The following is a 21347-nucleotide window of genomic DNA, read 5'->3' as shown; positions in this document are numbered from 1 at the left end:
GGATCGACGTCCCGGCTTAGTGTAGCCCTCGCTGTCCTATATGGGACCGTGCTTCCAATGGTATCATTTATATTGTCATCTCACTTGAATGCTACAGCACAGATACCGCAACATCCAGCCTAGACCATTTTATACTCCACCTAGATTGTTGGGAGTTGTGAAGCATTGACAGGGAAAGAAACATCACCAGTCTTTAAGAAAACTACGGTGGAATTCTACTGAGTTTTGTCTGTAGTGAGAAAAGGATCTTTAACGATTTTACCCCAGTTTTTTTTTATTTGTGGCAGTTCACAGCGTCTGATCACGTTATCAGGAGTATTACTTTTTTAAGAGAAAATCATGGAACATTTCATAATTCGAAGTTGTATGTTTTTGTTTTGAATTCAACTCACTTTGACCCTACGTCAGTCAACTCGTCGTTTCTTCAGTCAACTCGTCCCAAATTCAGTCAAATCCTCCGAACTAGTTACCCTGCCTCATTTTGGTCAACTCGTCCCTTCATCAGTCAACTCCTCCCGACTATTCAACTCATCCCTACACCAGTAAATTTGTATTGTCTAATAAATTCGCTGATTTTCGGTCAACTCGTCCCGACTTGCTGACTCGTCAACTCGTCCCAGCTTGTGTAAACTGCTCATCTCTTCAGTCAACTCGAATGATTTCATCCCTGCTTTGGGGTTTATTGGTCCATTAACATAAATAACTAGGTAAATAACAACACTGACATCACATAATTAATCATATTTTTAATTTTATCATCATTTAAATATATAAATACATGTAGATACAAGTGTTTTAACAAAGCACTGTAAAACCTTAAGGTCCGTCTAACCAACCACCATTGGGAAGGAAATCTTCTTTCCTGCTCATAAAACTTTGGATGACAGACAATGACAAAAGTCTAATTACACTGCAGAATTTTACATTATTGTGCAGGGTCTAAATGAAATCCAGTTTAAACACAATTGCCAACACCGGTGTCAGTGTCTTGATGACAGATGACATTTTTTTTATACTGCCAACACAGACAACCTTGGCGTAGTATCTCTGCTGGTCATATCAATGTTCCTATATGGCAGATATCACAATTCTATATCACATGGTAGCACTAATAGTTGTTCCTGTTAGGTCCTGTCATCTCCCCGAGTCTTCATTTCCATTTCTTGTTGTGGTTGCTAGCTTTTCATCGATCATCCTAAAACAAGACAAGTAGCCATTCACAAACTCAGTTTTCATAGCCGATCGGTCTATGATGTGTCATCTGAAGGTAAACATGGCCTGTTATCCAATGAACTCGCCCGTGTAATATTTTTTTTACATATGTCACTAGTGTAATATACCCTGGAGCGTTTTTCATTGGCTGTGCCAGTCAGAACTCGATTGTGACCTCATAATATGGACAATGACATGACGTCGTAAATGAATGGCGCAACAAAATGGTTGTCTCCGTTTGATTAAGCCCTCTACATTTTGGCTTTAAAACCTGTCAAAATGTAAATTTTCTGAGTTATGTGATAAAAAGTATCTTAAATTTGTTTTCATTTCATATGAGCTTTTATTAAACTTGTCTCGAAGTTTTAATTTTTGCTCGCCAAGGCTCGCAAAAATATTAACTCCCAAGACTCGTTTCATAAAATCTCATATGAAATGAAAACTCATTTAAGATCCTATATATATCTCTGAACATTTCAGCCACATGTATATGATTGCCACTTTCTGATAGTATAGTTATATTTCTTTTTACAAATTTTCATAAAAAAATATTTGCTTTCAAACTTTAAAAGTTCAATGGATTGATCAGTTTTGATTTTTATACAAATCTGACATGGACCTAACTTAGGATGTGGGGTTTACAATAAGATTTAAACTACATACTGTAGCACCTGTGTACATCTAACACATCTGATGCTGTGAAGTCATTGCCTACACATAATACAGTGTATACAGGGATTAATGCAGGAATAGAAAGTTTGTACCCTTTTTTAAGATAGGGGAAAGTATGCGCTGCATGTGCATGACCTATCCAGCGAAGGCTGCAGGCCTGAGCCAGGGGGAGAGTACGAGACGGAGGCACAGATTACATCTTTTAATTTTTGATTCTCGCTGTTCATTGTAGATGCTTCGAATGGACCTCCGGATATGCATTAGAATAAAGCGTTTGTGTGACTGTTATGATATTGTAAACTGTACACAGGGCTATAGCTAGCTGTAAACATTTTTGTAAAATATCAGTAGTTACAATTAATATGAACACAGGGAAAATAAAATAAATTACTCAGTCGTGGAACCGACGGAAAATAAAAACAAAATGGAACCAAGACAGATATTCATGTGGTAGTATTTAAGTTATGTGTGGGAATTTATTTTAACTGAAATAGGGGGAAATAAAGCTGAAATTGGAGAGGGGATTTGGCCCATAGATCCATGGTATACCTACCGAAGTTGTTCCTCATATTGTGCCCTTTGGCGTCGTAACATGGTCAGCAACTGGTCATCTGGGAATTCACCATCGGACTCTTCTTCTGCAGAGAACAGATAAAATATGTACTTAGAATTTATTGAGTATAATTTATTATTATAATTTATTATTTTTCTATATAATATATACACATTATTACCAGTCCATGGTTGTAACAAATTTTTCTGACTTGTGGTCAAGTACATTTTCATAGGTGGATCAAAGGACTTGGGGCATTATGGGTAATTTTCGGCCTCATAAAATTGGGGCTATCTTTCTTGGCGTAGATGTTTTTCTTTGTGCATGCGTAAATGCCACACCATAGCTAAATTAAGGGGAGGTCACTGTAGGTACAAAAACTACACCAGACTTTTATCATGTTTTGCCAGTAGTTGGACAAGGATCCTCAATACATGTCCGAAAGCCCATAATGTATCGACATTCTTACAACTTTAGATTCCCCTGAACTTTTCCATATGAACTAAACCCAATGTCTAAACCAGTCCGATACAGACAGAAACAATCGGAGTATAATAATCAATGTTATACCTTCTTTTTGGCCGACACATGGGTTTGGCCCAGAACTTATAAAAACATAAATTAAACCCAAGGTCTAAACCAGAACGATTCAGACAGAAAAAATCGGGAGTATAATAATCTGTTATACCTTCTTCTTGGCTGACACGTCGGCGTGGCCGAGGCTCAGTGTGGTGTGGGACAGACTCCCGGGACTGTGAAATCCGGCCCTGCGGTGGCTGGGACAGAGATTCGGACAAGGTATGGTCCAGTGATGCTGACGGCGACACAAATGTGGGCAGGCTGTCGACACTTGATATGACAGAGCTAGTTGACAGATCAAAAAGTCGATCCTTGATCACCTATAGACGTACAATATAAACACAATTGAAAGAACCTCTTCAGTATCACAAAATATAGAAGTGAAAAGTTGACTCAAATAATTGAGTATGAATTGAAATAACTTCACAACACCATTACACATTTTCCATTTTTTTTTTTGCTGGAGAAAAAAGTTCCTTTAATTTTGTCAAGCAAAGAGTAAATTATTGTTTGAGTTGGCATATATTATTCACACAAAACTGACAAATCCCATTCAAAATTTTCATATGAAACTTGCTAAATTTACAAATGTACTGTGTACACCGTGAAATTAGCTGCAGTTAAATTTTTCGCCTTTTTTGCCCTCCATAAAGAGGACGAATTCATTATGAGAGCGAATATAAGTTGACAGCATATACCATATATAGTTATTGCATGCAAATGGCGAAATTTCCGAACATGGTTTCTACCGGTGAAGGGCGACTTTTTGACTGGGCCAAGGTTTCACGATATACAGTATTTTAGTACTTTAACCCATTGCTTTATTTATACACATACAATGCATACTTTTTTTTGGGTGTTCCATGTTAAGCAAAGAAACGAAAAATATATGTAATGCATTTTTGTTTCCTTTATTTTAACCTTCGTAAAAAAAACCACACTAAAACTAGAGAACATTTGGTAAGATCCCAATATCTATATGATGGGTATTCCGTTCTTCGTATTGCAGAGTTATCTTCGCTTGTGAGCAGGTACTGATTGTTATGTCATTTGTTTGTGAGTGTAATGTCATCAATTTTTGAGAAAACGACGTAATTTGCTCACACAAACCAATGACGTAACAATCAATACCTGCTCACAAGAGGAGATAACTCTGCAATACGCAAAGATGGAATAGTCAGTCATACAGTGGCTAGCAAACTTGCTTTTCACCAAGACATCTGGGATTTGATTCCCCCCTAAGCTAAGGTAAATATATGGGACACCTTTCTGTTCCCCTGTACTTCAAATTTCTCCTACAAAAAGCCCCCCTGTGCATTTTTATCAGGGTCGACAAGAGTGACTTTAATAGGGAGTTTATAATTTATGATATATGGGATTAGATCAACTTACCTGTCGACAAGAGTGACTTTAATAGGGAGTTTATACTTTATGATATATGGGATTAGATCAACTTACCTGTCCTATTGCTGACTGTACATGTGGGACTTTTTTCACTCCTGCCCGGGGCCCGGGGCTCTGTGACTGTCGGGGCACAGGAACCCTCACTGCCTCCTTTCTCTCCTTTCTTCCTTCCCGCTGTGATTCCTCTTCCATCTCTCTATACCCCTTTCTTTCTCCTCTTCTATCCTTCCTTCCTTCCTGCTGTGATTCCTCCTCCATCTCTCTATACCCCTTTCTTTCTCCTTTTCTCTCCTTCCTTCCTTCCCGCTGTGATTCCTCCTCCATCTCTCTATCCACCTTTCTTTCTCCTCTTCTCTCCTTCCTTTGGTGATGTTGTACATTGTCTCTACTCGACGATAACTCCTCCTCGTTTTCCTGTCTAGGTGTGCGTTTATTCTGTTGTTGTGACACTTTGACAAAACCTGGTACTGAATCACTGTCACTTTTTGAACCGATTTCTTCTCTGGGTGTTCTGACATTATTTTTGGAACCCTTCTTTTGAACATTTTCGAAACCTCCATAATCATCTTCCTGATCATAGTTTATCCTCCGTTTCACCTCTGTGACCTGACCTCTGACCCCCGAGTCTGTGTGACCTGAATCATCATCACTTGGGTCATGCTCCTGATCACAAATAGACTTTTCAATGTCTGGTCGTTCGGCCTCCAGATATTTATAAGTTTCACTTTCCGACTCGTTCACATTTTCCGAGGAGTCAACATTTACTGGCACTTTTCCGTATTGTTTGGAGAACTCTGATTGGTGGGGACAGGGTAGTAAGTCACACATCAGGTGAAGATGAGGCTCCACATCTTCGTCTCTTTTGCCCTTCCTTTTGAGGGTGGGGCTTGCGATGGAGGGATACCTCCCTGACACGTAGGGGTCATCTTTGACAGCACCTTGGTCCGTTTTCCCTTGGGAGCCTCTAGATGTACCTGTGTCTTCCTGAAAGAGGTAGAATCAACATGAAACTCACATACCGGGTGCATTGAATCTTTAGTATGCAAATAAACCTGCCTTTAACAACAACAACAACAACAACAACAACAAATAGTTCATATATCTATGGAGTTGGACTTGATGAAGTTACCCATTGTTGTCTGCTTCATTTGCATATAAAACTGACCAATTCGCATTCGATCCCTGTCTATATGAATTAATGTCTTAATTTTCACAGCTAATATAAGACAGTCTGAAAGGAGCTCTTCAGTCTACTTAAATTAAACACCCTTAAATCAATCACATGCCAATAGTATGTATCTCGTAAAGAAAAATATGAATTTGATAATGGCATGACCTGAAGCTTAATTAAGTCCCGTGTGATCTGATTCATCTTCCACTTGCCGGTAATAAATACATTTATCACATAATGTACTGTGTTATCCAGTGAATATACCCCCGGTAATAAATACTTTTACACATAATGTACTGTGTAATAATCCAGCAAATATACCCATGTCATATGTTTTTGTGTATTAACCCATGTAATATGACCTATCGGCCCTGTGATTTGTTGTATGTTTTAATTGTTTCAATTGTGACATCACGCCTAGGACAAGTACATGACGTCACAGACTTACGCACTGGAGTCAAAATGACGGCTTTTTACAAATTTGCATCAAGAATAACCCATAACATCAACTATTAAACAGAATTCCCTACGTTAGATGAGGCAGTGTGTCAGTCTACCTGTCTTTACCAACATGAATACAATCAATTTACAATAAAACTAAAACAATTATTAGCTGGATCAAGCTGAAGAAATCTCAAAATAATGTTTGTTCAGTCGCTATATATATAGCAATGCATTGTCCATAGGCAAAGTCTGAACTGCATACCAGGAAATTTTCAATGTATTTTAACTTTCGCCTTTTTCACCCCCTTCATATATGATGAGGGCAAATTTATCATAACAGCGAACAATTGTAAACAACATAATAAACATAGTTATTAACTGTGAAGGAAAAATTAAATATTTTTAATAATTGATTTTACCGTTGAAGGGCGAAAAATTTGACAGGGCAAAAAATTTGACTGGGCAAAAATTTGACTGGGCAAAAATTTCCCTGTATACAGTATATGTTTCCCTCACCTTTCCATCCGCTGGTCGAGACATGTGTGGAGCTGGGGTAAAGCTGACTAGTCCATTGGACATCTGAGGGGTTACAGGTACTCCAAGTTTCCCCTCGGACAACCTCTGCTTAAACTCTTCCAACTTTTTTTCAACATCACCCTGTTAACACAAATACAATGTACAGTGAAATTTATCCGAATTCTGTCTGCTAATAAAATGTATCTAAAAAGTTGTGTACATTTTCAATACTGTATAACATAAAATGTTTGTCGTGTATAAACTTTCGTTGTGTTCGTGGTTGCTATGGAACTACGAATATAAATACAACTCGATAGATACACAACGAAAACGTGAAAATTATACGAACTTCACTTCAATCAAAAATGTGTACACAAAAGTATATACATACATTGTACGTGTATAATTATGATCATGTACTGTGTATGGTGGTATTGCTCACTTTCCCCCCCACAGATTTTGTGTACATTTAGTTGTATGTGCTAACCACAAAAATTAATACACTTCGTTGTACGGACTAACCACGAAAGTTTGTACCCACGAAATAATTTGAAAGCTCCAAACCACGAAAGAATGTACACATGAACTAACCATGAAAGTTTGTACCCACGAAATAATTTGAAACCTCCAAACCACGAAAGAAGGTACCCACAAACATTTCTCGCTCCCTCACTTATGAACTATAGCATTATCACAGATATCAAGGTCAAAGGTCAAGTTTACAAAAGGTCAAACAATATGCTGTACTCAGAGAGGAGCATGAGTATGTGAAGTTGAATGTCCCTAGCTAGCTGCAATACTGGAAGTCCATTGCTGGATTTAATGCAAAACTTAACCAAGGTCGATGTCTCAGAGGTCAAAGGTGAAGTTTGAGGTCACAATAATGCTGTGAAAAATGCTACACTTATCAACACAAACATATATATGTGAAGTTACTTGGCCTTAGCTGCAGTATTTGACTTAAATGCCAAAAATTGACCAAGGTCACAGCGAGGTCAAAGTTAAAGGTGAAGGTCACAAAAATGCTGTACACACGTGAGAAGTTCAATGACCTTAGATGCAGTATTTGGTCCACAACTGCATGACCTATCACCAAAAAACAACTGGTCGGATGTACTTAATGCCCGACTTTGTGGCGAGGCGTTTTAAAACAAGCATCCTTCATACTCTAAACCAGGAAATTTTTGCTGCAATTTAACTTTCGCATTTTTTAACCTCCGTAATGAGGGCAAATTAATCATTACAGCGAATATGAGTAAACAACATAATAAACATATTAATTTCATGGCGTAATTAAAACTGGGCGAATATGGGTTTTACAGGTGAAGGGCGAGAGTTTCACTGGGCGAAAAAAATTCCAAGTACAGTATTGCCAGCTCTAGTATATCTGTACAGCAGACCACGGCAGTTTTATTTATCGCCTTTCTACGCTCCGGAGCTACCTGTCAGTGAAATTAACACAGACTTTGTGGTCTTATATTGTTTCCTGGTGAACCTGGTTTTATAGAAATCCTTGTTATTGCATCCCCAAGGTCAACATAGTGTTTATACCTACCATTGGCTGTAATTTTGGCACAAAAGGACTCGGAGTTGGTACATCTTTTACGTTGGTAGTTCTCTCCCTTGCTTGCTCCATTTTACGTTTAATTCGCCACTGATACAAGATGTCTTCCTCCCGACATGTTGGCTTGGTGACCATGGAAATCGGTACTCCAAGGTTAAACCGTGGAACATTTTCTTTGCCTAGAATTGTAACATTGTACAGATTTTGTAATTGTTCCAATAATTTTTACACACAACATATTTCTCTATCAACACAGTTATCCTTTTATGGACCCGTTCCTTGTTACCCACAATAGACTCATCCTGGATACTCCCGGGGTTACGCTCACTACGCTCTCTGCTACCCTGGAATATGTCATAGCAAAATTGAAGGCACAAAGATAGCTGTTTGATTGGTCCCAAGTAAAAAACAAAAACTGACCAATCGCTAGGCTGATACATTTCCTTTGAAGATTACAAAGGGGCGACACCCGACTTCAAAGTCAGTTATTTTTTACCTTACGGGACTGCGAGATTCTTTTGATGTACATCAAAGGATCAAACTAGTCTTCTTGTCTCATCAACAAGGTGGTGCACACCAAGCCTTCAATTTTGCTATGACATATTCCAGGGGTGCAGATAGCATATGTGAGCGTAACCGCTGGATATCGAGGATGCAATATACTTGGCTATCACACAGTTATCCTGATTTCCTTGTTACCCACAGTATATTTCGCTATCACACAGTTATCCTGATTTCCTTGTAACCCACAGTATATTTCGCTATCACACAGTTATCCTGATTTCCTTGTTACCCACAGTATATTTCGCTATTACACAGTTGTCCTGCTATTTGAACCCATTCCCTTTTCCTCACAATATATTTCACTGTCACTCAACTATATTCTAACAAACATTAGAAACTGCCACCAATAAATTACTCATAAAGTACTGTTAAGTGGATTTTTTTTTGTGTGGATACATTTGCATTGTGACTTTTTCAACTGGCTGCAGTGTTCACATTTTCGCATTGGAAATGGTTCTGAAATCTTATAACCTTCATATCTATAATCAATAAAATCTATAAATAAATATTTGCTTGTGAATTGTTTCCTCAATAAATTACTCAATGTGAAAAATGCAAGCATTTCTACACTGCAATCATTTTTCACTTTCACAATATCTCTCCACCTAAACCACAACTTCATGTTTTGGTTTATCAAATGAATGCCATGTCATGCTGTGTCATAAAGCCATCACATAAATTATGTTTATATAACATGTGTAATATCACTCCGGAAATGACGTCACAATCAAATAGGAACAATCAATGTGACGTTACGTCATTGTGAAGCAGATGCGGCCAAGTGCAAAATATTCGTTTCAGATCAAAATTATACAGTTTACTTTGTATTATATGATAAAAAGAATCTGTCATTCATTTTCCTTCGTCATTGTGAAGCGTACGCAATTTTCATCTTTTCAGAGGCGGCCAAGTGCAAAATATTCATTTCAGATCAAAATTATACAGTTTACTTTGTATTATATGATAAAAAGAATCTGTCATTCATTTTCCTTCGTCATTGTGAAGCGGACGCAATTTTCATCTTTTCAGAGGCGGCCAAGTGCAAAATATTCGTTTCAGATCAAAATTATACAGTTTACTTTGTATTATATGATAAAAAAAATCTGTCATTCATTTCCCTTCATATTAGATTTATGATACTCGAGCCTCTAAACATGAAAAATCAAAAACTTGTTATCATCAATGTAATATGAAGGGAAAATTATGACAGATCCTCTATATCTGAAGGAAACTGGAGTGCTTGTCGAAAAGGCATTTTACAAAGTGATAACCTTAATATATTGTGTGTAATGTTAAATAGTGAACACAGGAACCGGTGTATTTTTGCTAGACCTGGTCATGCCTAACAGAATATAGCTCAATGTTTGTAATTAACACATTCACCCCTGAAATTTCATAATGAACTATTCCAACCTTTGAAGTAGAAGAGTCAAAATGTGTTTTCAGGGGTGAATGAGTTAAGACAATTATTTCTGTAAATAAATAATTACACACAGACAAACCATTCACACCTGTTCATCAACTGTAATTGTATTACATCTCCAGCACACATGCAGCCATACACACATAGGGAGATACTAACCAGGTGGCATAGGACTAGTAGTTAGCGCCTGATAAGGCAGCTCCTGTGAATTCCTCAAAATTGTATTGATTAATGTATATATGCTAATTGTATTAATTGTATATCTATGTACTGTAAAGCGCTTTAGTGTAGCTTATGTTAGCTAGATAGGGCGCTATATCAAATGTTGTATATCTATTGTTGTGTTCAAAAAACTTACTTAAATCCTTTACAAATTTAGGGCGATATGGCTGCTCTTCCAAGCTGATTTGGGTTGTCTCCCCTACAGAACTTCCGAGTCCCTCGGTACTAACCTCAAAGTCCTGATCGGTGGTGGCTAGACTACTCACACTGGGAAGACAAAATAAACATAGAAATACACCTATTTCCAAGCAAAATTTGTGTGTATCAAAGTTTCAATTTATACACAAACAATGTACGATATACGCATCAAATGTGTCTTAAGGTTTCTGATGAAAAACTTGATATTACCATACAATGGTGTTAATATAAACTAAATGTGTTCTGGGGGTATTGAGATTAATAGAATCTCTCACTCCCTTGGGGGTAAGATAGGGGAATCTCAACCCAAGGGGGAGGATTCGTATGTTGCCAAACACGAGACTTTGCAGAGTGTTTGGCAAATTAAGAATCTTTTCCCGAGGGTTGAGATTCCCCTATCTCACCCACAAGAGGGTGATTGATTCTATTTCTCTCACCCTGTTCTCCAAATGTGTATCATATACACAATGTAATGATAACGTTACATGCTAAATTCAGGGTTGACGTGACGCTGATGGATAGTTGACATGACGTCATTGTTTTGTTGAAGTGACGTCATACTATTGTTATGAATAGGGGAATCCCCCCGTCTCAACCCTAGGGTGAGACAAGAAAATCTCACATCGGTAAAAGTGCAGATACACCTGTCCAGGGTAAGAGAAAAGGAAATCTCACACCGGTAAAAGTATGGATACACCTGTCCAGGGTAAGAGAAAAGGAAATCTCACATCGGTAAAAGAGCAGATACACCTGTCCAGGGTAACAGAAAAGGAAATCTCACACCGGTAAAAGTGCGGATACAACTGTCCAGGGTAAGAGAAAAGGAAAACTCACATCAGTAAAAGTGCAGATACACCTGTCCTGGATAAGAGAAAAGGAAATCTCACCCCGGTAAAAGTATGGATACACCTGTCCAGGGTAAGAGAAAAGGAAAACTCACATCAGTAAAAGTGCAGATACACCTGTCCTGGATAAGAGAAAAGGAAATCTCACACCGGTAAAAGTATGGATACGCCTGTCCAGGGTAAGAGAAAAGGAAATCTCGCACCGGTAGAAGTGCAGATACACCTGTCCGGGGTAAGAGAAAAGGAAATCTCACACGGGTAAAAGTGCAGATACACCTGTCAAGGGTAAGAGAAAAGGAAATCTCACATCGGTAAAAGTGCGGATTCACCTGTCCAGGATAAGAGAAAAGGAAATCTCACCCCGGTAAAAGTATGGATACACCTGTCCAGGGGAAGAGAAAAGGAAATCTCACACCGGTAAAAGTATGGATACGCCTGTCCAGGGTAAGAGAAAAGGAAAACTCACATCAGTAAAAGTGCAGATACACCTGTCCAGGATAAGATAAAAGGAAATCTCACACCGGCAAAAGTATGGATACACCTGTCCAGGGGAAGAGAAAAGGAAATCTCACATCGGTAAAAGAGCAGATACACCTGTCCAGGGGAAGAGAAAAGGAAATCTCACATCAGTAAAAGTGCAGATACACCTGTCCAGGATAAGATAAAAGGAAATCTCACACCGGCAAAAGTGCGGATACACCTGTCCAGAGTAAGAGAAAAGGAAATCTCACACCGGTAAAAGTGCGGATACACCTGTCCAGGGTAAGAGAAAAGGAAATCTCACATCAGTAAAAGTGCAGATACACCTGTCCAGGGTAAGAGAAATCTTGTACACCACTGATGGACATTTCGCCCGTGAGACGATCACAACACTTAACACTTTAACAAAATGACCACTAAAATGTAATCAGATGTATTACCCAATGTAACCATACTACATGTATGTCATAAAATAACATAATGTGTCGAGGGGTTTGTGAGATATATATAATACACAATATTATAATACAAATATGTAAATTTATCAACTAAATAAAATCATGTTCTGGGGTTCATGAGCTATACATGGTACACAAGCTTTTTGCTTTAGAAGTGGTTAAATGCAATCATTTCCTGTGTGACCCTTAACCTTCAACCTTGACGAATGACAAACAAAGTTTTATCACGTGTAGAAATCGACAATACATGTACTACACCATGATATGAATTTATTTTATTCTAGGGTTCATGGATTGCTTGAACACAAGTTGTTTACTTTAAAGGTGGAGAAGTGTGATCATTGTTCATTGTGATCATTGTTCATGACCTTTGACCCTTCAACCTTGATGAATGACAAACAAAGCCTTATCAGGTTCAGAACTTGACAATATGACAATACATGTACTACACCATAATATAAATTAATTTTGTTCTGAGGTCCATGAGATATCTGATACACAATCCTTTTACTTTAGAAGTGGTTAAATGAAATCATTTCCTGTGACCTTTGACCCTTCAACCTTGATGACCAACACAGCCTTATCAGGTGTAGAAACTAACAATACATCCTAAACAATATGCTGTAAATTATGTACAAAATACATTCAGGGGTTCCCGAGAGTTCTTATACACAACATTTTAGCACAGACAGACACATGCAGTGATGCACTGACAAAGCAATCACTATATATCCTGCTCACTAATGAGTGGGGGATTATTACGGTAGAGAACTCTTTTATTGTTAAGCATGTTTTTTTACTTTGAGATGTTAACCAATTGAACTCATTCACCCCTACATATTAAAACTGGACTTGCCCAAGTCCGCAAAACTCATTCACCCCTATATATTAAAACTGGACTTGCCCAAGTCCACAAATACTCATTCACCCCTACATATTGAAACTGGACTTGCCCAAGTCCACAAAAACTCATTCACCCCTACATATCAAAACTGGACTTACCCAAGACCACAAATACTCATTCACCCCTACATATTGAAACTGGACTTGCCCAAGCCCGCAAAAACTCATTCACCCCTACATATTGAAACTGGACTTACCCAAGACCACAAATACTCATTCACCCCTACATATCGAAACTGGACTTGCCCAAGTCCGCAAAACTCATTCACCCCTATATATTAAAACTGGACTTGCCCAAGTCCACAAAAACTCATTCACCCCTACATATTGAACCTGGACTTGCCCAAGTCCGCAAAAACTCATTCACCCCTACATATTGAACCTGGACTTGCCCAAGTCCGCAAAAACTCATTCACCCCTACATATTGAACCTGGACTTGCCCAAGTCCGCAAAAACTCATTCACCCCTACATATTGAACCTGGACTTGCCCAAGTCCGCAAAAACTGATTCACCCCTACATATTGAAACTGGACTTACCCAAGTCCACAAATACTCATTCCCCCCTACATATTGAAACTGGACTTGCCCAAGTCCACAAATACTCATTCACCCCTACATATTGAAACTGGTCTTGCCCAAGTCCGCAAAAACTCATTCACCCCTACATATTGAACCTGGACTTGCCCAAGTCCGCAAAAACTGATTCACCCCTACATATTGAAACTGGACTTGCCCAAGCCCGCAAAAACTCATTCACCCCTACATATTGAAACTGGACTTGCCCAACCCTTGATTTGGTAAGGTTCAAATGTGACTTTAGGGGTGATGGGTTAATATAGCAAACAGTTATACAAAAGACAAATATAAATAATGATTTATATTCCACAAAAGCTTCTCCTCTAGACCTTCATCCCCCCCCCCTCCGACCTCTTAATTATAAAGCAGAGAGCTTAAACACTAAAAAGTCCTGCAACATGTAGAACTTTGCCATTTTATGAAAATAGAAGAAATATTTAACATAAATTTTACAGGAAAACAACCTTTCCTGAATACACTGTCAACATCTACAATTAAGTACTGTTTTTCGTTTTTCTGTCAAAGAAAGTGAAAACAAAAAAGAAAAAAAAACCCACATAACTATTTGACTACCTTCATAATTTCCAGAAACATATCCTACCAACCTTTTCTCTAGAAACCTGTCGGCTTTTTCCTGGAGTTTCCTCGTGCGCTCCTCGGAGGGAGACGCTGGAACAAGCTGTGGCTTACGTAAACCCTGAAAGTGATATATGTACAAAAATAGATTGTAAACAGTGAAAAAGTGACCCTAACCTCAGACTTTGAGCCATATCTATTATTTAGACTGAACTGCTTTCCCTATTAAAATAAGTTTTATCTTCTAAGGATCCCCGTACCATTGGGTCCCTGTAGGTAGGGCGTAAGAATTGTACCTGCTGCCCCTTTTGCATGATTGTAAGAGGCGACAAAATTTGGGATCTTATCTTTTCTCTACTTTCTAAACATCTTTCTTCTTCCTAATGTCTCCCTTGACAATGCCTCACGTTTGGCCTTTAGTTGAGCGTTCGCCCCTGTGAGGAAGGCTTTGGGTTCGGTCACCAGGCCGAGACATACCACAGTCTCTACTAGTTTCTACTCCGGCTTAACGCTCAGCAATTTAGGAGTGGGGCGACTGGTTCTCCCGTTGTCAGTATAATGTGACCGGGTGGGGTGAACATGTCCTGCTGGATGTCTTCGGCAGTATGTTTCAGTGAGGTAGCACTATAAAGTCGGCATCAGTTCCGCGCTATCACAAGGAGACAAACACGATCATATTGCAGCCTGCCAAAACACACATGCATACAGGGGAGGCCGTCCTTAAATGACCACAGTTGTTGATAGGACGTTAAACAGTACTAAACCAGAACCAAACTAAACTCGTACCATTGTCGAAAACTACAATGAAATCGTTTTTTCCTGCATTATTATAACACTGATAAATCATTTTTAAAAGAAAACGTTGTGGGATTTTTATGGATTTTTTTTAATTAATGATGAAGTATACAAAATACATTCGACAAGAGTGTATTCAGCGATTGAGTTACCTGGTCAATGGAAGGGAACTAGCCCAAATGTGCTAGCTATATCCAAATGGAAGTAAAAGGGAGATAACTGTGTATGAGAAAAACGACAGTGTAGTGGGACAGGGATCCTTAAACAGTTCCTGTTTTGATGGTCGAAGATAATAATCAACCTTCTGGACAACAATAACCCAAGTCTTATCAGCAGCCAAGAATTGAAGACATGGAACAAATATTAGCTTAAGTTTAATTCTTTACGTATCAAAATTTGAGATTGTCTGCGACTGGAAATGGATATAAACGAAGTAATAATAACACTTTCTTACGACATTTCTTATTTGATTGAACTGTTTTCCTGTTTAATATTAGGTTTAACTCCCCCCCCCCCCCCCCCCCCCAACCAAAAAAGGAAAAATGTGTTTCCAGTTTCTCTACTGACCCTAGATTTTAGTACCTACCCTAATTTTGTATTGGCATTTGGTGATAAGTACTGTTAAAGTCAGAAATCTGCTTCATATTGTCCTACCAACCCTAATTTTTTTCAAGCAGAAGCAGGAAACACATTTTTTTTGTGTATCATTTTTATGGTACAGAAATATAATTGACATTTAATTCTACACCACAAGTTCTGTTATTTTCATTCATCAAGAACTGAAGCCATTTAACAAAAGTTATGCTTTAAGTTTTGATTTTTCACAATTAAGAATCTGGTTTTACCTTGGAATGGATATAAAGACATACCAGTGGCGTTTTTCTGGGAACTTTTTGGGGCCGATAATGGACCCCATTCCCAATTGAAACTATTTTATACATTTTCCTAAATCCCAAAATTTGCAATTTCTCCTGAGAATTTTCTTCCCAATGAGACAAAAGCTTAGGTCCCCCTCCAAATCAACGAAAAATCCCTGTATAAATGCCCAACTAATCAAATATCAGAATCGGTGAGATTATTCTACTAACCAAATATCAGAATCGGTGAGAATGTTCTACTAACCAAATATCAGAATCGGTGAGATCGTTCTACTAACCGAATATCGGCTTTGGTGGGATTGTGACAGACTGGCTAGTGACTCCTCAGTCAGCCGGTGTGTTTTCGCCTTTAGCACGTGGCTACTATCCTCTCGAGGAGTGGAGCTATCCGACGGCGACCCTTTCTCCCTGCCCCCCTGATCCAGCCACCAAAAGTCCCTGGGGTCAGACATTTTCTGGCGTTCTTCCCGACTCATTGCGTCACCTCGTCTAAATCTGTCAATGTACCTGCACAAAAAAGATATTGTTGTATTTACATGTCTCCCTTCTTCAGCTAAGTAAACTCTTGGCTGCATATGAATTAGCATATAAGCAATGAAAAATGGCTCGGCACACCATAGCATATGTCCATTGCCAACTGCGTCATACTACTGTGAATGCCGTCAAAATGAAGGCAAATCCATAAATCTTTGATATCAATACAGGGTTTGTGTAATAATGGTGTAACTGATTTTTTTTGCTCAGTTTTACAGACGAACTTAGGCTGTTTCTCCTAGCTAAATGACCAAAAAAATGAGGAACATACATGTATTCCCAATTTCAATGAAAATTATGCTATATTTTCCAAATTCATAAAGGAACAGGCTGTTGTAAAATTTAGGTAAAAAAATGCCACATTCAGGACATGATAAACAATATAAGAGTGTAGACCTGAATTAACTACTTAACATTGTCAACATGTAAGAATCAGATTGTGTAGCTGTAAAAAGAATTTTACCGGCCAAGCACCGATGTTGTTGGCGGACCACCGTCTTCAGTCGTGGGCTGTTTTCCCCTTGCAGCGTGTTTGCCACTGAGTAAGGTACCATCGTTTTCAGAAAACTGTAAGGTCTGCTTGAGATCAGCAAATCGATCGACATAGGAAGAGTATTTCTGGGACAAATCTGTCGTCGGTGGACTACGCTCATCAATGCCAAACATGCTGACAAAGGAAACATAAGATCGTCAGTTCAACATGTTATCAGAAGTAGGATTGAAAGAAATGTTGGGAATCGGTTGAGATTTCAACATCGATGATCGGATATAATCGGTTAGTGTCAACCGACAGATTTTTGATTATTAAACGGTTAGCCTAGCTACCGTTACATAATCCTTAAAAAAATATTACTTTTTTTTAACAATGGCACGGCTTTTCCTTTTATTATTTTAACTTTGCTGCATAGTTTCCTATCTTTATGTTTTATCATACCATTTCAACGTAACAATCTTTATATGAAGAACAGTTCTCATTTATATTTTTTGCAATTAATTCTGTTTAAATAGCATGATTGGTAAGAAGTTATAGTTAAGAGTAAAATGACATAGAACTCCTGCTCTCTCTTAGTGAAAATGAAAGTAGAACTCGCACTTCCGGTTTTGCAAAAACAATCATCGTGTTGACATCTCATAATTGATTGTCAGGAATCGGTTGCCTTTCCGATTAGATATCGATTATAATCGATCACCGCGACAAGGTACATGTAGGTGAACATTTTGCCCTGATGTTTAAAACAGGTAAAGCCAAAATATAATATCTCGGAGGGGAAAAGGACAAACAGTAATTAGTTAAACCTAGGACAGTGAAAACCTGGTGATTAGGACAAACAGAATTATTTTTCTGCCATGGGTTTAATTTAACTTATAATGAGATAAAACATGTAAGCAGGTAAGTTATTTAATTGAGGTATCTATCTATTTCACAATAAAAAAAAAAATGACAAAATAGTGTCTTGGAGCATGAATCCTGAATTTAACAGTGTTTATTATTTTTTCATATAATTCCCAACAAGTGATTGGCCAGGAGTGCATCACCTGTCCACCGATAAAATCGATATTGACTTGGAGCACATTTTATTTGTTGAAGGACCGGATGTTTCTAAAAATGGAATTATGACGTGTCTCCAAACAAACGCATCGTCCCGCTTCCGAATTTTTTGTTGTTTTTTTGCTGATTGCTTACATTACTGTTTTTTTGTAAATAATAAAACAATTGTAGCCTTTAACTTCGGTCGATACCTGGATTTATCAAACTCAGCCAAAGGCTATAATTGAATATTGTCTAAGAATTGGCATAAAATATCAAGGCTCTGCAATGAAAATTTGGGTGAGTGATGTTACCCTTAAGAAACGTATTTGCTTTATTTTGCCTTACTAGACCACTGGTCTTAACTGTATTGGGAGATGTGGGGTGTGCTATATCCATAGTATTGGTCCTGGCCAACAGGTAAAATTAGAAAATTATACCAGCAATGGGCCTTACCTATATTTTATAGTAAATATTGGAAAAAAGTCACTCATGTAGTATACAGTACCATATTTCATCAGGGTTAAGCCCACTCCTGAAGAACCCCCTCAACTCCTTCCACTTATTTTTTGACATCTCATCTGTTTTTCAGTATATCTTTTCAAATTAAATGTTAAACATTTTCAAAGGTTCCAAAATATAATGTACTCATTGATTTTTTTTAGGGATTTTTAAATGAATCCTGAACATCATGGATGGTGAGTCACATTTCCAATTAATTTGACTGTTGTTAAATGTAACATCTTCGGGTATAAATCTTGGCAGACCTGTAAATATTTCTGAAGGCCATGCAAGCTAGCTAGGCTAGCCAAAAAGCAGCAACAGATTGCTAGTTCAGAACTTATTTCATAAATGAACAACTCTTGTTGAACCGGTTCAACTGTGTGCATCACGATAAATGAATGCAGCCCAATTAATACGGCAGGTACATAAACGTACTGAGAATTTTCCCTTTATACATTAAATCTACAAGTCCTAAGGTTAGTGGAATCGTTCACCCCTGCAGTCACATGTACGTTTGCCCTACCTTACAGTAGACTGGTGTTCAGTGCTCGGCCACGACTCGTCAAAATTCGGTGAAGCTTCCTGACCTAGTTTCGGGGGGGTCTCACTAGAAAGTGTATTGGCCCCTTTAAGGAACTGCTTGTCAGGAACCGTCAACTTTGTCCTTTCGTTATCTCCCTTGCTTGTTCCACGAACTGGACTCAGCGCAGTCTGAAACAAGAGCGCTCTATACGTGTATACCATGTCAAGTGTGAATTGGGTAAAAGGTAATTTTATCACAGAATTCCAATTAAAGATGATAACCTATTTACTGATTTTAACTGAAGAAAATATGGATAGTATCCTCTTCCAGTGAAAATATTAAGAAATGAAAATCTTCAAATGCCAAAATTGTAACACACCAGAAACCATGCTAAAGCCAAACAATAAAACATGATGATGTGTTGTAAATTTATTAAATATTTCAGATAATGCAGATTAATTTTAAACAAGCATTCTGTGGGTATTGATGAATCAATACATGTTCCCTGGCCATGATAGTTAGGTGGAAAACATGTCAAAAATTGAAAAAAAAATCAAAAAAATCCATATTTTCCATTTTCAATCCACAGCATTAATGCTAGACCCCTATAGAACCTCAATGCATCATTATTAAGTGAATGGTAAGCCATTACAAATCTTTAACCAAAACATTAACCAAAGGTAACGAAAGGACAACTGATGTAGACAGACAAAAAAAACTACAGTCCACCCAGTTTCGCCAGTAGGGGACTAAAAATGAGCAAGCGAGTTTTCAAATGGAAATGAAATGCTGCATGCTACCATAGAAAACTGTTCATTTCTCAGTGATAATTTTTGTGGATGGGTGAGGGGGTTGCTTTGCTTTTATGAACACACTTTGTCTTTAACCATCCAAATTATACTACCTGTTTCTGTGCCTGTGACAGGTCTCTTTGTAGAGTTGGGTGATAAAATGCTTTTGGTACCGGGTCTTCAGCAAATGGATCTCTAGAAGAAAAAAAATATGTTTGAACAAATTCTGGAATCAGTCCCTGTTGAAGCTTTATTATATTTCGAAAAAAATAACATGTGGCAGATTTCAATTGTATGTATGCCGTCTAGTTTCGAGCTAGAGGGTATTTTTCTATAATAGCTCATTGGTTAGAGCGTCCGACTAGGAACCTGGAGATCGGGGTTTGATCCCTGGTGGAAACACTTTTCTCTTTCCTGTTACAAATAGTGTCTATGGCAGTGTGGTGACAGGGAGTTAGAACCTTGATTGTGGTGTTCGAGGGCGAACACATTTTAAAAAGGGGGAGGGGGCTAGTAGTGTGGCAGATTTCAATTGCACATATGATTACGGTTGCCTGCTAGCTTCCAGCTAGGAGAATTTCCCTTTAGCTGATCAGTGGTAGAGCCTCCGACTAGGAACCTGGAGATCGAGGGTTTGATCCCTGGTGGAAGCACTCTATTCTCTTGACTGTTACAAATAAATATGTACTTTTTGTTCTATCTTTTTAAACTTAAAGACTTCGAAATTCTTTGTTTAACAAACCTTAATATTTTCCATAGGGAATGGCGCAATTTAAAATTTAGCAAAACGTCCACTGTATTCAATTAAAAATGATGACATTATTGGAAAAAAAAGAAAAACTCAATTTTGTATGTTCTCTATATTTGTAATAATATTTTTTTCCCATAAAGTTGACAGAATTCTTTTTCAGACTCTTGTCACTGTTAACTTCCAAAAGAGTATGAAGTCAGTGAAATGACTGCGCAGAAGGGGAAGGGGCCTCTCCTTATTATGGACTAAGTTAGTTAGTTTAGTATGAGTCTGCGATTAAACTCAAGTTTGAGCATGTTTTCAAACTTTCATCGTCCGTATTCTGCTTGCCACTGTCAGCTGTATAAAATAAAAAGATACCCTTCTTCCGATGATAGTCACCTAAACCGCTGGTACTTTGGAATCTCGGAAACCATTTTGTGTCATGAATGCTTTTCAAGTGATGTCAAATCATTCTACCGACGTCAACAATGTTCAAGTGTGAGCGCCATCATGTAAACAGTGCCTCATTTCAAAGTGGTTGATACATTTTACAAACTACACATATTTTTAACGAAAATAATTTCAAGTTAAGAAACAATTAAAGCTCTAAAAAATATTTTTTTGTCGACGAAATATTTTAATAATAAATGAAAATAACAACAAATAAAAGTTTAAACGTGGTTTAAGTTTTATTTTTTA

The 21347-nt window shown here is 37.9% G+C and overlaps 1 protein-coding gene across 1 annotated transcript; it reads right to left on the bottom strand.

Moving 5' to 3' along the window:
• Positions 1 to 745: 745 nt before the first annotated feature.
• LOC110461276 lies at positions 746 to 21177 on the bottom strand. Its single transcript, XM_021514693.1, has 14 exons — positions 21048 to 21177; positions 20029 to 20110; positions 19125 to 19312; positions 17033 to 17236; positions 16314 to 16542; positions 14392 to 14483; positions 10461 to 10591; positions 8107 to 8294; positions 6552 to 6692; positions 4712 to 5404; positions 4475 to 4579; positions 3126 to 3336; positions 2438 to 2522; positions 746 to 1195 (listed from the first exon to the last, which is right to left on the bottom strand). The coding sequence occupies exons 1-14, from the start codon at positions 21080 to 21082 to the stop codon at positions 1135 to 1137; spliced, it is 2445 nt and encodes an 814-aa protein (XP_021370368.1). The 5' UTR covers positions 21083 to 21177; the 3' UTR covers positions 746 to 1134.
• Between the last annotated feature and the right edge of the window lie 170 nt (positions 21178 to 21347).

Source organism: Mizuhopecten yessoensis, unplaced genomic scaffold (genome assembly GCF_002113885.1).
Source record: "Mizuhopecten yessoensis strain PY_sf001 unplaced genomic scaffold, ASM211388v2 scaffold10595, whole genome shotgun sequence".
NCBI classification, from domain to species: Eukaryota; Metazoa; Mollusca; class Bivalvia; order Pectinida; family Pectinidae; genus Mizuhopecten; species Mizuhopecten yessoensis.
The sequence above is the reverse complement of the archived record's forward strand: the minus strand, read 5'-3'. Positions and strand labels throughout refer to the sequence as shown.

What these genes read in the sequence shown, in the direction of transcription:
- LOC110461276 (XM_021514693.1), bottom strand. Translation starts at nt 21,082, where the DNA reads ATGGTTTCCGAGATTCCAAAGTACCAGCGGTTTAG. An exon ending in ACAACATCGGTGCTTGGCCG is followed by an intron (nt 16,543 to 17,032) that starts GTAAAATTCTTT and finishes TTTTTTGTGCAG; the next exon opens with GTACATTGACAGATTTAGAC. An exon ending in GACAGGTTTCTAGAGAAAAG is followed by an intron (nt 10,592 to 14,391) that starts GTTGGTAGGATA and finishes TTGTCTTCCCAG; the next exon opens with TGTGAGTAGTCTAGCCACCA.